General features: G+C 31.8%; 1 protein-coding gene across 2 annotated transcripts in view; it reads left to right on the top strand.

Annotated features, from left to right (window-relative positions):
- LOC118188350 (putative sodium/potassium/calcium exchanger CG1090) overlaps positions 1-15,541 on the top strand; it is a 132,835-nt gene extending 117,294 nt beyond the window's left edge. For both annotated transcript variants that reach the window (XM_085817582.1, XM_035358765.2), the window contains exon 11: positions 2,946-15,541. In XM_085817582.1, coding sequence (XP_085673708.1) covers positions 2,946-3,145 — 200 coding nt within the window. In that variant the 3' untranslated portion in view covers positions 3,146-15,541. The remainder of the gene's footprint in view (positions 1-2,945) is intronic.
- Positions 15,542-16,940: the final 1,399 nt, after the last annotated feature.

Here is a 16,940-nt window from a genome sequence, read left to right as displayed (position 1 = left end):
CTCCTTCAAAATGTTCACCAGAGGGGTCTATGCAATTTTTCTAACATTTATTCAGGTCTTCTAGATGTTGGAAATAACCGTTCACAAAATAAACTTAACATTTGATTTAATATCCAAGATGTTTCCAAATCTCTGTCTTTGCATTTCTAGCTTAAGCTTTAGAAAAAGGATCACATCAGGTGCCAATAAGTTGGTAGAGTATGGTGGCTGATTTATCATAGAATGCTTAGCAAGCTATTGTTGTGTAGGCAATGTTGTATGGGGCCTAGTATTATTTTGTAAAAGAAACCATTGCCCAAAATCAAAATGTTCCTTCCTAACTTGCTTTATCTTGTTTTTTTATCACTAAACACTTTTGTAACTGGAATTCTATGTCTGCTACCAACAGCTGCAAGAATAAAGGCCAGGTATAGACTTTCTTAGACATGGTGTATATGCACAACATGTTTTAGAAATTAATGGAAAGAATCATTAAGCAGCATTCATTTACTGATTGAATGCATTTTATTGAACATAAGATGGTACTTGAGAAGCACGTTTTTAACTTGACTTGCAGAATGCAAAGGATGCAATCTGTATGCCCATTCTTGATTATATTTCAGACTTTTTACATCTTTATAAAGAGTACAGTTGATGAAGGAGAGGTAAGCGGCAATATATTGGCAAGATAGCTAGTGAGAATTGGAATATTACATGTCTAAGATGAAATCTCCATTCACAGTGATTTAGTTTTAGTTTAGTTTATTTTGATTGGTAATTTTAAGTTTTAATTTGAAATTATTATTAGCTGTAGCATTATGTAAGTGTATGCATTATAAGCCTTCCGTAAGAATCATATGACAGAGATTAATTTTGAAAACATAGTTTAGAGTGATTTAATATTAACAGTCATTGTTTTTAGGATGGAAAAGAGAAATAATGAAATTAAAATGGAAAATTAAAGGACTGTTGCAAATTAAAGTTGGAATTTTGATTTGTGCATTTTTTTTTTAACTTGTATAGAATACGAAGCTAGAGATAGGGAACATTAGGGGGGGGATTATTTACAAAGTTTAGAAATGGAGAATATAAGAAAAAAGCAGATGTACCATAAAATATATTTGTCTACAAACTGACTGAGATTCCTGTGTGTCACTTTTGAACACCTGCTGGCTAAGGAATCATATTATGGTCAATGACAATACATTGAGTGAAATTGAATTGAAGTTAGCCACAAACACACTTTCAGCATTTGAGTGTTTAGGGAGGTGTTAGCTTTTTTCTGTCTGACCTAAACAATAAGGGAAGCCATAAAAATATTTATTTTGAGTGGGATGTTTCTTATATTGGTTTTCTTATGCTATCACAACAGCAGGGAAAGGAAAACGAATAAAGAATTTAAGTTCAGTTAAAAAAGCAGATTTGCTCTTCTTTAACTTTCCAGTTTGAAGCAGTTATTATTTTGCTTCATCTGTTATTAATCTTATTAGAATTATATTTATAGTAAATGATATTGTCTCTGTTTTACTCTTTCCTTGAAACTGTGCATCTGTCAATTAGCCAATGGATACTGAAATTTCGTGTACACTGAAATGCAGATATAAAGTAGCTTTTTAAAAAAATCAATAAAATAGTAAGATCATCCAAGAATTCTAGGAATATTTTAATATAAAATGTCATGTGGAGGACCAGTGGAAGATCATGAGAGGATGTGTTTGCAGATATATTGAAAAAATGCTTGTCACAATATATAACCAGCTACCAAATTTCATGACGATGATAAAAGATATGAATTAGAAAAATTTCGCATATCCCAAATAAAAAATTTCTGTTTAATGTCATATGAAAAGAAATGCTAAATGAAGTTGATTTAATTGATGATTGAGTCATACAATACCTCAATTATCAATCAATTAATAAAGTGGTGAATAGCTGTAGTATGATTTTAAACCCAAAAATTATCTACATTTTGCCCTCAAAACACATTTTAATTTCACGGGACAATGATTCAGAAGAAATCTTTATGCAAAATATATCTTTCTTAAAGAAATATCAACAAAGACTATTTTTAATTTTATAATCTCTACATGTCATTTTACTAGATTTAAACATTGATGATCTAAAATCCAGAAATTTCCAAAATCTTGAACTACCAAATTCCCAACGATTCCAGATCTGAGACTTGTACACATAAATATATATGTATACAGGTGAGGGTTTGAAATGTCATAGTCCTTGTATTTTACTTATTTACACATATGTATATCATTGAAATATTGCAAGATAAATGCATAGTTTACTGTCTGAATGCAGTTGTAAAGTGAGTTTAGTACAGAATGTGATTAGTGTTTTCTTCACAACTGCTTGCAAGTGAGCCTCTGCATTTATCATAATCCTGCAACACACATCTTCTGAAATTGCATGGCACAATTGCACAATATGAGCTTTGAGTTGCAGTGCATTTGCAAGCTTCCTTGTGAAATCTTTAAAAATATCTCACAAAAAATGTTGTGAATTAATATCCAGGCTATTTAGGGGCCCTTATAATGTTCAGGAAGTGAATGTGACATTACAGTTACGTGAAATATCTCATACAGGAAATCAAGAGCAACATTTGCAGCAAGTGGCTAGGCTCCGTCTTGTACGAAACTATGTTTAAAAGGTGACCTGTTGCTGTTTTTATGTCTGTGGACACATGGTGGGCACTGTTGATTCTTCTGTGACACAGGACCAGTGGCTTCCAGTTTGTGAGATGTGAATGGTCTGCTTTCAGAGATCCCATGAACAAAAGCGCCTAAATACTCATTTTTAAAAAAAGTATTAAAACCTTTATCAGGTAATTGAATGGTATGATATTTTATGTGACATCCTGTGTATATATTTATATTTGTTATTTTTTGTCTTCTTAGTGCTTTGTAATAAATTATTAGCATTCAAAAATGGTAATTAAATCATTTCATATTCAGGTCTAACTTACTCAACACTAACTTTATTGCTGACTGTAGTATTTCTGCTTTTGGCTACTCATTTGAATCAGTGGAAACTTGATAAAAAATATGGAGCTGTTCTTCTTGCATGGTATGGTCTCTTTATGGTTGTTGCTACAATGTATGAAAGTAATCTTTTTGGAAATTTCAGCTTACCTACATGTCCAAGTGATTTTTAAGCAAGCCATGCATCGTTTGCCTTTTGAAAAGATCCAAGAGTATTTTAAGCAAATTATACTTTGCTTGTCTTTTGAAAAATTTTACTATTTACTTAGGTTATAACTGAAAACCTTTTGCCTGATATTTGAGCTCAATTATAAGCACATAAACTGTGCCTTACATAGGAGTGCTTTGTTGAAAATTGTTTGTTACCTCCCATTTTGTATATTTCTTTTTAAATAATGAAAGCTATTTACTGTGATTGCTGGACATGTGTCAGAGATTGACAAGTATTAATGTGCAATTTGTAAGATTAAATAAATAATTGCAATATCTAAGTAATTTAAATTTTATTTAATCCTTAACCACTGTAAATAATAGTCTCATAGATCACAGTTTTCCCTACTTGGTTGAAATTTTATGGTAATGAATTTATTTATCAAAGTTTGTTTTAACATAACTCACATTATTATTAAGAATGTTTAAGTAATGAACTGCCAGATTGAATTTTCTGTTAAAATAAAATTAGTTTGCATCTGAATTTATGTACTCAGCCCACATTTGGGCTGAAATGAAGTATTATTCTGATTATAGCGATTAAGGATTAAAATTATGCAAAAAAAAAAAAAAAAAAAAATCATTGAAACCATATTAAAAAAACGTGATTGTGTAAGTTTTATAATGACTGTAAAAGTATTATCTAAATATTGCTCATTGAAAAAACCCCTGTGAGGGAATATCTAAATGTTGCTGTACATGTTTCGAAAAATTGTTTAATCTTTCTTTTGTATTTTTTACATTATTAGGTTTTGAATTTATGAATTAAAAAATGGTCACTTTTAATGTATTTTGTTATTTATAATGTTTTTAAAGCATTCCATGACATATGATTTTTATAATACTTGTTTTTGAATAGTGAACTATAGTTTTTTTACATTTTAAAACAAATGCGTACAAGTTTTGATTGCTCACAAAAAGAATGTGAGAACAATTACTGTTTGGTTCGTATGCTTCCTGGAGACTTAACAGAACACTAGCATAGGAATAGGTTATTTGTGCAGTAGATTTTAGCAAAATGTTTGTTATTAAGATATATATATTAACATATTAATAATTTTTTTTTTTTTTTTTTTTTTTTTTTTGCTAAAATATTTTTCCTCCTTGCTAAGCTCTTTGACAACAACAAAATAAATCCAAAACAAATCATTTGGTCAGTCTAAAAAGGACAATGATAACAGATGAATGCAAATGAATAGATTGATGATTGTATTTGGAAACTGCAAAATCAGAAGAAGTCTGCATACTGTACTGTCAGTCGTCTTTGGGCACTAGTGGTTAGCTGTTTCAGTTTATGGATAACATGCTAATTGGATGGACACTTCATTATTCTGTGAGGAAAAATAGATGAATCCCTTAATGTGCTACAAGTCCTTTATTAAGGAAAAAATCAGGTGATTAAACTAGCAATAAGATGCTACTTTATTAAAGTTAGCACTCTTTGGCTTGATATTTTCTGGGTAAAATATAACATGTAAATATGATAAGAGTTGTTATAAAATCGATGCTAAAGTCTCATAAACTTGCTGTGATACCATTATTTAAGCCATCATGGAAAATGTCTCCTTAGACAGACAGTCCTGTTGTAGGAGATGGTTTCCAAAATAATGGGGGCTGGCACATCTGTAAGCAAGTATGATTAAGCTATGGACTTACTATCTGTGATTTTTTTTTTCTTTGCCAAAGACTGTGCAAGTAGCAAAGCACTATTTATTTTTATCAAAACAGCATAAGCAAGCAGTGCTAATGATGCTAGTTACTTATTAAGAAACAGAATGGCCTATAAGAATGAAGTATACTTCCTCGAGTTGCTTGGAAGATGTATTTATGTCTAGAGATGACATCCTATATCCATTGATGATGATTGATGTTGGCCATGTGATTATTTTGCTCTCACTTTGTCTTCTGAAGCTCCTCTAGTCATCCTTGTTAATTTGTATTGCTGAACTGTGCCTTCCATCGCCCACTAGCAGCAACATGTCAACTAAATCAGATAGCCTCTTTCAAGCCCATTATCAGTATAGCTTAGCTGTTGATATTCTGCATAATTGTATAATTGATATAGTCTTACAAGCCACTGGGTTTTACTGGAATGTACTTTCATGGCATCAGACTTCTTTTTGCATCAGAGTTTATATATCAAACTTCAACGTGCTTTCTGTAAACAATAATAGGCTGCTTTTCAATTAATGAGCTTGATGGTTTTTAAATTAGACATGGTAAAGTGTCAAAAGTAAGTTAAATAAATCTAACATTTAAACAGCATTTGTGTGAGATTGACAGAATTCATAATGTGAAATATAATTATAGGATATAATTTAATCAGAACATGTTTAACATTAATTTAAATAAACTATTGATTAAGTTTTATAATCTTATATTATTTAAACCTGTAATAATCTTATTCGTAGATCATTCAGAAGATGTAAAATATTGTTGTGTCATTCAAAATAAAGCTATTGTAAAGTTCCTAGCTACTGTGCAGTTCACACATTACCATCTAGATTTTCTTCACTTAATGAGTGTAAAATACTGTTACAACTAATGGAACTAGTGACCAAATTTGAATGTAGAACTCTGATTTTGCTTATATATGAATAATATTATATTATAATAGACTTGAGCTAAAATTTAAAATTTAAAACAATTAAAAGAGCAATAACTTAACAATTTTTTATAGTTATAAGTTTTATTCTTCCAAAGAATAAAAAAAATAACGGGCACACCGATTAAAGACATTTTTTTAGCTGTATTAATTAGTAGTTGCTATTGGTTCTGTTTGTATTGTAAAAAATATCAATGTTAAGTTTTTTTTGGTAATATTTTAACAGAATGAAAGATTTGCATTATTTGTTTGAAATGTACTATATGTGTGTAATCCAAATTTAAATCGAATTAGTTAGTAATTTAAAAAGTTTCATTAGGCATTCAAATTTAATTATTTTAATTTTATTGCTCTGAATGCTATGTTAAAAATTTGTGTACCGAGTATTACATGGTTTAATTTTAAAAAGAAAATTATAATTTAAAAAAGTCATTAATTATTAACAATGTTATTTGCAATTATTATATGTTTATTATTGTATATTATATGTTACATATTATCTGTCTTAAATATTATATGTTTCCCTAATCATGTATGTGGTTTTTCTTACTTGACGTTTATTGAAAAATATCACTTTTGATAAGATGTTTCTAAATCAAAAACTTAATGTTAAAGTTTCCATGTATAGAATCTAAAGTTAAATGACTGATCAGCTTATTTCATGTGAGTATGATTTAATGAACATCAGACTCAGCATTTATTGTTCATTTAAGACCAATAATATTTACTAATTTTTATAGATTGGGTCATAATTCTATTATCCAGGTCATACAGATTTCTAATCATAATCAATAAAGTATGTGCAAATGTAGTATGTAACATGCAGCATTGAATAATTGGTTTGCTGTACTAATTCATTGCCCATTTAATTCTCATCTACCATTAATTTGTGCAGTTTCCCATTCCAGTTTTCCCATTTCTTGTTACTACAAATGATTAGGAGTGGGTAGGGGCTGCAGTTTCATCTTAAATTTTTAATTTATAACATTTCATGTAAGAACAACTTTATAATTTTATGAAAAAGTAAGTAAGAAATTAATTTTAACTGCTTTTTTTTAAGTTAAGAATTTTTTTTAATGCATATAATTAAATTTTTGTCTGGTCGTAGAGGAATTAAAAAAGAGTAGGCTGTAATGTGTTAAAGACATAGGAAATGTTGGTAATTTGTTAGATACATAATTGTATTATCTATTAATAACTTTTAAAAACTCAAAACAGTTTTGGCTTTACTGTGGAATTCATTGAAAATTTCAGTATCTTCATTAAGATGCAAATGCCATGTAAAAATTTCTTATTTATATAACTTTCAGCTCTTTTGCTATGAATCCATGTGTTTAAATATATTTTGATGTCATTACTTTTTTGGAAGCATTTCTTTTCTTGCTATTATGGCAGCATATTTGTGTATGAGCATTATTTTTACAAAATATAATATTTTGAATTTTAATACAGATTTAAGTTATACAAGCAAATATATATTTTTGAATGATCTTTTATTTTGAAATTTGAAAAACAAGAATGAACTACTCTAGAAAGATTTTTCATGTAAATAAGAATTCATCTGTGTGTTTCTGTTATGTTTGCTAATACTGCAGTTATAACTTACATTAAAAAAACCTAACTAAAAAGGTACTAATTATTTATCTCAATTAGTTTGATATGTCTGTTATAATTTGTAAAGATGGTTTTATATTATTAATATTCACTTTGTTTAACTGATTATTTTTAGTTATAAAATTTATTTTTGTTATTTGAATTAGGATAGGATTAATTGTAAATTTTTTGTTGAAATGTAATTTATTCTTTTATAATTTTAGAAACTGTATACTTTCCTCTCTTCATCATGTATTGTTGGTGATGAATCTTTTCTGTACATATAAATATTTCTTGATTTTCTTTAAAATTTTTGCAGTTTTAATGAGATATGTTTTCCCCCTCTTTGTAATAGGCATAATTCAAAAGAAAAAGGCATAAATGTGTAAATAACGTAGCTGTGTATTTGTTTAAGTGTGAACTGTGTTGTTAATTATGTTTAATTTTGTGAAATGAATATTTTATGCACAGTTTATTTGTACTATTTTTATTTTCACATATGTAGGCTGATTGAAAAATTTTGAAATTAATTATGTTATTCAAAATTAGATTAGTCTATGGACACTGTTTCTCCCCTTTTTGTAATCTGGAGGCTTCACATTGAATAACGTTTTTCATAGTATTTTTATAAATTATTCTGAAACAAGAAATATAACTGTTTGTGATATGGTATTTCATGGCATTTTCCGCTTCCTTTCATAAGAGAATTTTTCCTGGTGTAATCTTATTCTCAATGTTGAAAATGTCCAAAAATCAGATGGCACCAAGTCTAGGCTACTAGTATTGATGGTTCCATTTCGGAAAGTGCTGCAAATACCAGAATGCAACAGGGCAACAATAATTGTCCTGGAGCAAAATTTTTGTTTCTTGAATATCTAGTCAGTTCTTTCTTGTGATTTATGCAAAGATGGTTTTCAAGATATTTACAATAGCCACTGTTTGCTCTTTGCACATTAATATGAAATGTTGACATCCAAAACTGTGTTAAATAACTTGTCAATGCATGCTTTGTTGATCACTTGCTTGCTTTATCTTTAAGTGCCTTTCATCATTGAAGTTGTGAAGCAAATTTAAATATCTCATCCCATATATGTCTAGTATAACATTTCTGCTGTTTCGTTATGGCTGTTCCCACCCAAAATTCTATCCATTTCTACTATATTGTTGTAGACATACCAAGAAAAAAATTTACTGAGTACTTCCACTTGCTATGACTAAATGCTGAAAACTGTTACTGTCCATGTGCAGGTTCTCAGACACATTGATGTGTAACTTTCATAAAACTCAACTGAAGATTGTTGTGTTTACTATTGGAAAAAAGAAATATATAGGCAGTTAGAACTCTTCAGTTAGCTCTTGTAATGTTTACATGGAGCAGTGTTACCCGATTTACTCGATACTTATCTACCCGATTTACTCGTAGGACTGTTAAAATACTTCAATTGGAATAAACAATTGGAAGGACCAGCAGTTGAGAAACACTGATGTAGGTCATAAATACATGGAATGCCACATAAATTACTAATGAGAGAAAACCTGTCCTTATTATATTGATTCTCATTAATGATAATAAAAATAGATGGCATACTTTGAAGTTATGAAATCATTGCAAAAACAGAAATAATAAATTTAATGGATGCATAATATGAAAATGATTTTAGTGTAGTTTATTAACCCCTTGAGGACCAGCGCTCCGGAAATAAAACTCAGTCACGGGACCAAACGCTCTGAAACGGAGCGTCACTACCGGCCCGCACATTTTAAGCAGTTAAGCCTAAGTTTACAAAAAAATTCGTATAAAATCAGCATTTTAATAAAAAGACTCCAAATTTATAAATTATATATATACTATACTTCTATTTAATATGTATTAAAATAAAAAATATAACGTTAATACAAATGAATGAAATATGCAAAAAACTAAAGTTATTACTATGCACATGAAAACAAATACTATACACAATAAAACAAAGCTGCAAATATCACAAACACAAAATAAAAAAAGAGGAAATTAAGAATAATAATATATTCTGAATAAAATCGAAATTTAAAAATTCTGCTGTGTGTGATATAGTTCAAAACAAGGATCCACACAGAGTCCAACATTGCATATTTTGCACTCATAATATGGCTAATATTACTCATCCCGCTAATCCGCTGAATGTACTCCCCCATATTCTCCTAATGAAAAAAACAAAGCAATAAACAAGTCACTTGAACTCACACGTGCCCTTTCAAACACCCGTGTTTCCCAGTTTGTTTATATTAACTAGAACAAATTCTTTCTTCCATTTCAGTATTTGATTAATTCATCTATTTCGAAATCTCGCTCTGTCAAACCTCAAAAGACAAACGCAATTCTACTCCAACATTTCAACTAATAAACGTTCCATAAATTTCCACAATCTGTCAAAATATAAACACAGCGAGCAATAAATCCCAGCCCTTTAAAGAGCCGTGATTCTCACTTTGATTCTCATCAATAAATATATCAAATACAGAAGCATAGAACAGAAACCAATGCCCGTTCATGAAGGTCAAATACCATATGAGTCGACCGTTGTGAAAACCGTTGCCGTTTAACGCCATCTAGTAGCATTTAAAAATTCAAATAAAACGTTCCGATTTCCGATTACGCATACGCGACGCTGGTCTCTCCATATCAATCGGAGCTCTTCGCGTGGAAGCGACGCTGGGCTGATAAGAGTGGAATCGCTGCGTCGCGTCCACGCGACCTTGGTCACGAACGGGTTAAAACAGGTGGAAAAAAATGAAATTTTCAACTGTCAAAATATCATTTTTGTGGTTCAGTTTTCAGCCGTTTTTATTGAAAATTTTGAAAGCTTTTAATTAGGACAAGTTTTATAACTTGAAGATGTTGTATGATAAGATTAAAAAAAAAGGACTAAAATAAATAATAAATTAGCATAATATTTAACAAGTCATCATTATAAGGATCACAATGATTTCCATTATGACATAAAATTGCATCTATAGTTCTTAAAATATAATTAATACTTGAGTAAAATTCAGAATCTACAAAAAGGATTAGTCATAAAAACCTCCAAAATTTTTTTTAATATAGACAAAACATACTCATATAATATAATACATGAATTCATGTAAATATTTGTTCTTTAAATATTCTATGAAAATTTTAAAATGTAGATATGTATTTTCTGGTACCTACTCATATTTATCAGATCTTCTCTGTATAAATAAATCTTATTGGGATTTTGTAATTCTGATTAAAAAATGTAGATTAAGTGTCTGTCTTTTCTGATGGAGAATATGAATTCCATTTCTCAGTCTTTCAGCAATCAGTGTCTTTGAAACTTTTCTTAATTATGCATTAATTGAGTAAAATATGCATGCTAAGTTACCACCCCTTTTTTAAAAAATAAATTAGAATTTATTACAGATCTGAAACAAAAATTTGTGATTTAGTTCGTCATTAAAATCCGATCCGATCCGAACAAGTATGGCTGGAGTAGCGCGCAAAGCGCGCTGTTTCCAGCTCATGAGGAGAGCCAGTAGGTACATGACAGTAGGAAGTCTGACGTGGTAGGAGTTAAGAGAATGAGGTGAGGCAGAAGGGGGCGAGCAAGATGCCGCAAGCCTAGGAATTAGGCCAGACAAGAAGACGCGCTGCAGACGGAGCTGTGCAAGGTAAAGCAATAATGAGTTTTTAAGATAAGATACTGTGAAAGTATACTACATGACAGAACGAGTTTGTAACAATACAAACTCTCAAAGGCATACATTTGCAAATATAGAGTTACAGTGACAAAAATGCAGTTTGGAAGATCAGAAATCATATAGAAGTTTCGATGAAATAATAAGAAAAGTATTCATAAAAGCTATATACAATATGTACAACTGTATACAGGAATGTTCTACTTTATGTAGGAAAGTTCAGATCTCTGGCTAGGTGGGCTGCCAGCGGTCGTAACTTTTTATCTTCCGGTAGTGGAATGTAGTTAAATACATGTAATTTTGTCATGTGAGGGCATGTAACTGCTGTCTGGAAAAAGCTGGAGTTTAGGCGATGAAGATGCTCTATGACAGTTTCAATTTTCAAATCTTTGTGTAAAGTCCTATTAGATACAAAATAATGCACATTTGTGAAGGTGCGCAGCAACTTGTTCTGTGTAATTTGTAAATTAGATATGTCCCTGTCTCTAACTGATGCCCACGCAGGGGAAGCATACGTGAATATTGGCCGTATAACAGAGATGTATAAGTGCCTTTTTCTTCTTAAGTCCAGTTTAGAGTGCTCGTTAATAAGTGGGTTGAGACTCTGAATGACTCCTAGTGTTTTTCCCCTGACATGAGTCAGGTGATCCTTCCAGGAAAATTTATCATTAATAATAACGCCAAGGTAATTCGCCTTGCGTACTCTAGGAACTTCTGTATTAAATAGTTTAAGCTTTTCCGTGATTTCAGTGGCAGAGTTCTTCTTTCGGATTTATCTGCGTTAATTGAAATACGCCATTTGGTACACCAAAATTCTATTTGCGGCATGATTTGTTGAAGTTTCCTGACAGCTTGATTAGGACACATAGATTTTACAGCAAGTGCCGTATCATCTGCATAACAGCCAATGAAGTAATTGTAGTTAAAGCCTGTTTTAGGGAAGTCAGTCACAAAAAAAAGATATAAGATCGGACCTAAAATTGACCCTTGCGGGACGCCGGCGTGAATTCTTTTGACTTTAGATATGTCATTTCCAATAGAAACATGAAAACTTCTGCCTTTCAGGAATGAATAGATGAGAAACGTTAAAGTTTTGGTGAAGCCAAGGGAACGGAGCTTGAAAATTAGACCCTCGTGCCAGACGCGGTCAAAAGCTTTGATCACGTCTAGCATGAGTAAAGCCACATTTTGTCTGTTATGTAATGCACTGCCGATGAACTCAGAAAGTCTGACCAATTGTTTCGTGGTGAAAAGCGTTTTTCGGAAACCAAACTGTTCTTCTGGTAGTTTCTCTAAGTATGGATGGATTCTATGATAAATGATGCGTTCAAAAATTTTCCCCAAAACGGGAAGCAAACTGATAGGTCTAAATCCTTCTTTCCGAGTGGTAACTTTGCCGGCTTTAGGTAAGACAATCATTTTGGCTCTTTTCCCGGCAAGCGGAAAGTATCTGATAGTTAAGCAAGCATTTAAAATACTGGCATATCTTGCAATACAATTTTCGGTAAGTTCTTGATCGCTAGGTTGGTTATTGCATCACAGCCCGGAGCCTTCCTGTTTTTTAGTTTTCGTATGATTTCTTGGATTTCATGTGGAGAGGTGAGTTCCAGATTGTCTTCTAAGTCCTCCTGTGAGGTAAACCAGTCATTAATGCAGTATCTTACATCATAAGCGAAGTCAATGTCACAAGGACTCTCGTTCGGTTTAAACTGATTTTCAAAATGTTCTGCAAAGGCGTTTACTTTTTCTTTGTTAGTGAGAGCCACGCAATTATTGAAGTGAAGTGGTTTGTTCGCTACAGCCTTTCCTTTTAGATTTCTGACAAATGACCAGAAAGCATTGTCTGGTTCATTAAAATTCACGATTTTCTCGTCCCAAAGGTCATTTCTTAGCTGAAGAATTGATTGCTTGATGTCACGATTCAGTCTATTAATTTCCGTTTTAGTACTCGGGTTCCATGTTCGATTCCAGGCTTTCCTTAATCTATTTCTTTCTCTGATTTTATCTTTGATGTGTGGGGGGGGGAGTCTGCCAGATGTCTGTTTAATGGGAATGCTCTTGGTGGCAGTATTGACTGCATTAATGATACTATTAGTAAACAGGTGCACAGCTAAGTCTATGTCCTGCTTAGTTCTTAAAGCTGTGTTCAGGAAGGTACTATTACTTAAGATTAGATTATACTACTTCCAGTCTGTGAACTTTTTCTCCTGCGTCATTTTGTCTTTTAGGATTCCAAGTGTGGCCATTACAGGTTAACAATCCGAGCTTAGATTATTAACAACTTCAAGATATACTGGAATCGAAGCGGAGGTAAGTAGTAGATCAAGAATGTCCCCTCTGTTCGGGTCGTGTGCAAGATAAGTGTATTCCTCAGGCGCAAAGAAATAAACAGGTTCGTTGTTTATAAATTCAAAGAGTTGTTCTCCATTTGGGTTTGTTTTACGACAGTTCTATTCCTCATGTTTCGCATTAAAATCACCTGCTAATATAACAGGAAGATTTGTGAATAATATGTCCTTTAATAATTCAGCTTCTAAAGAGTATCTGGGTGGGTTATAGAAGGCTGTGAAATATGTGTTTCCATAACCTGGAAGAAACACGGAGACAGTGACATATTCTTGCCCATTATTTCTGTACTGCTTAATCATGCATGATTGGAGAGAGTTCTTTACGTATATCGCTACCCCACCACCACGGTGACTAAGTCTATCTGTGCGATAGCAGCTGAAATTCATTATGTTTTTCATTATTAATACCAGGATTTGCATGTGTCTCTGTTACCATAGCAATGTCAACATCATTGTTTTGAATAAAGTCGGTGAGTTCCAATAATTTTCCATGAATGCTACAAGCATTCCATATCATCACATTTAAAGGCGCTTTTAAAATCCTATTTTTCCTCATTGTTAGAAAATTTGGAGGGAATGTTTTCTTGACTTATTTGCGATAACTGTTTGACCTGTTGAGTAAGTTGGAAGCCTGCGCTTTTGATGACGGTCACCAATTCCGCCAGATCAGCGAAGACTTTTTTAGCCTCGGTGAGTTGTTCTTGATAGATTCCAGCTGAGAGAGCCTTAGCATAAGATTTATTTTCTACAACTCTGTTGCTGAAAACTTTCTCCTTGACTATTTTTGGTTTAGGGAACCTTTTGCATCCGCGAAAACTTGAGGTGTGTTCTTTTCCGCAGTTTACGCAACGTAATGGTACATCTGGTTTTCCTTTATCAGGACAATATCTAGAGAAATGATCCTTAGCACATCGGACACATTTTGGAGGATACTTGCAGCCTTCCTGAATATGATTAAAACCTTGACATCGAAAGCACTGCAAGGGCCCCTGACGTCCTTTATACTCTTGGATTTTAATTTTCATATCACAAAGAAATTGCTCATGATAAATCTTCTTTGAGTCTTCCGACTTAGGCAATGTGATAATGAAGAGAGGTAGTTTTGTGACAATACCCTCCCTTCGGCTGTTTAACATCCTCTACTTTGTAGTGTAATTCTACCAGGTCTCTTTTAATATCCTCAATTGGAGTTCTATAAGTTAGTCCTCTCACTACAACTTTTAAGTTGCGCTCTTCTGGCAGTTTAAATGAGTGATGTTCAACTCCTAGATCATTTAAGATTTTTACCATACCCCTGTAAAGTCATTAAAATTTTTTCATTTATTAATTTATTATTACTATTTTTGTTTATCTCCTAGTGGCAATTATTAAATTGTTAAATTGCCTCCCAAAATTAAAATGAAATTGCCATTTTTCAAAGTTACAGTCTAAAATGATTCATTAATTTGAAATATATATTTGTTTCTGCTGAGGAAAGGAGCAAATTGCATTTAACACATTTCCCATTACTATTTTCATATTTATTGTCATGTATTAATGAGGAAAGCTTCAAATCCTGCTATTATAGGCTGATGCAGCTACTGGAGATATTCTTTGTAGCTCTCAAAATTGATTATACACCTGACATGCATCATCAAAGCTAAAAATGTTCATTCTTAATGTTATCATTAGCAATAAACATTTTAGATGTAAAATTTTGTACAATCCTTTATATAAGTTTTATTAAATTTTTTGTCTAGCTAATTTTTTCAGTTGTATTTTTCATTTTATATTTCTTAAAGTTTTTAAATAAATTCATTTTCATCTTATAATTGCAGCTTTAATTTGAGGATAAAAAATTTACATTAATAATAGGAAAAAAATGTGAAAATTTATTTCAGATTAGCTCAGCTATTTTGAAACTATGTATTGATGAACTATGTAGCTATAACGAAACTATGTAGCTATAATCTATGAACAACCATGTTTTGGATGAATTGTTATTTTAATATTGCATATATTTTTTATTATTAGTATCCATTTTCTTATGAAATCATGAGTCTCTTTAGTCTTTCATGTAGTAGATATTCCTGTACTAATTTAGTTCAGCTTGAATTAAAAAAGTATCTTGAATTGTTTTTAAGTATTGATTTTTTTAGTCCCGTATTTTTTATAGTTTATATAAGTAATACAGTTTAATATTACAATATATAGGGTGTTTCAAAACTGTCTATAGTCGTGCTTTCTGTGGTGAAAATTGACCATTTTTGTGTGTGTCTTTAAGGTGTGCCTTAAAGTTTGTTTTTTTAATTTTGAAACCTTGCATATATATAAGTCTGGTACAATGCAATGCCAAAAAAAAAAAAGGGGGGGAGGAGGGAAAGAAATATTACTAGTGGCAGTATTTACAGAATGTTGAAGTAAAAATTGTAAAATGCTATCCATGATATGCCAAGATCAATTCAGAATTTGCTTTTAGCAACTGTGAAATGGTTTAGCCGTATTCTATTTTAATATTATTAATCAAACTGTAATTTCAAAGTACTTTGTTTCACCGAGTGGTAATTCTGACTAGGAGAAAAGTTATAATTTGTACAATCTTTCTTAAATAATAATCTCTTTTTCTAACAGCATTATTAAATATGAAAGTAGCTTTGGCATCAGTGTTTCAAAGTATTTTACATTTAAAAAAAGGAGAGACTGCAATTTTTGTATTTTTGATTATAATACTTTCCCTTCCAAATAAAAGTTACATGCAGATATTGAAGAGGGAATAATGGGCTTGTGAAATGAACTGGGTGAGAAATTTCAGTTTGCAAAGTAACTTAAAGATTGGAACACTAGTGAAAGAGGATCTGATGACAGGAGTCCAGTTTCACAGATGTATTACAGCTTGATGAAACCACAAGCAACATTACATCTTTCATATATGAACTTCAGGGGGAAGGGATTTAATTTGTGGTAAAATTCATAGCACTGCCCAAGAAAGGTGCTGTTCTGTACTTGTGGGCAAAGTTAAGAGAATTTGCATATTATGTCTATTTTTTCGAAACCTACTGAACCAGAGATTCTGCATTATGCTGTTGAAGAGTTATGCAAATATTCAGAGTCCAGTATGTAACATATGTGTGTCTGCAGATCTGTGATTGTGTGTGGGGGGGGGGAGGTATAGGTGCATGAGTGGTTTTCGTTGATTTGTGTGCCATTATTCACGAATGTATGGATGATGGGATGAGATAAGGAACTTTATGTAGATAGGATGCCAGCCAGTCACAAGCACAGGTGGCTGCATAGCTCAATTTTAACGCCCAGTGTAATCTACAATTTGTGGAAACAGTTTCAAGGCACTGAATCCAAATCGACAAGACCAGGATAAGGTCGGCCAAGACCAATAATGACAAATGGAGGTCGTTATTTCACATTTTCAGCTCTCATGTGAGCTGAATGCTGCCACTGAAATCTGAGTTTATAGTCTACAGTTGCCCGAAGGCTTCATGAGATAGGGCTGTATGCCAGAAAATCTGTTGTCTCCATTCC

Source organism: Stegodyphus dumicola, chromosome 5 (assembly GCF_044657685.1).
Source record: "Stegodyphus dumicola isolate Sdum_Otavi_A_Nest chromosome 5, ASM4465768v1".
In the NCBI taxonomy this organism is placed as follows: Eukaryota; Metazoa; Arthropoda; class Arachnida; order Araneae; family Eresidae; genus Stegodyphus; species Stegodyphus dumicola.
Note: the sequence above shows the minus strand (reverse complement) of the source record. Positions and strands in the feature narration are given on the sequence as shown.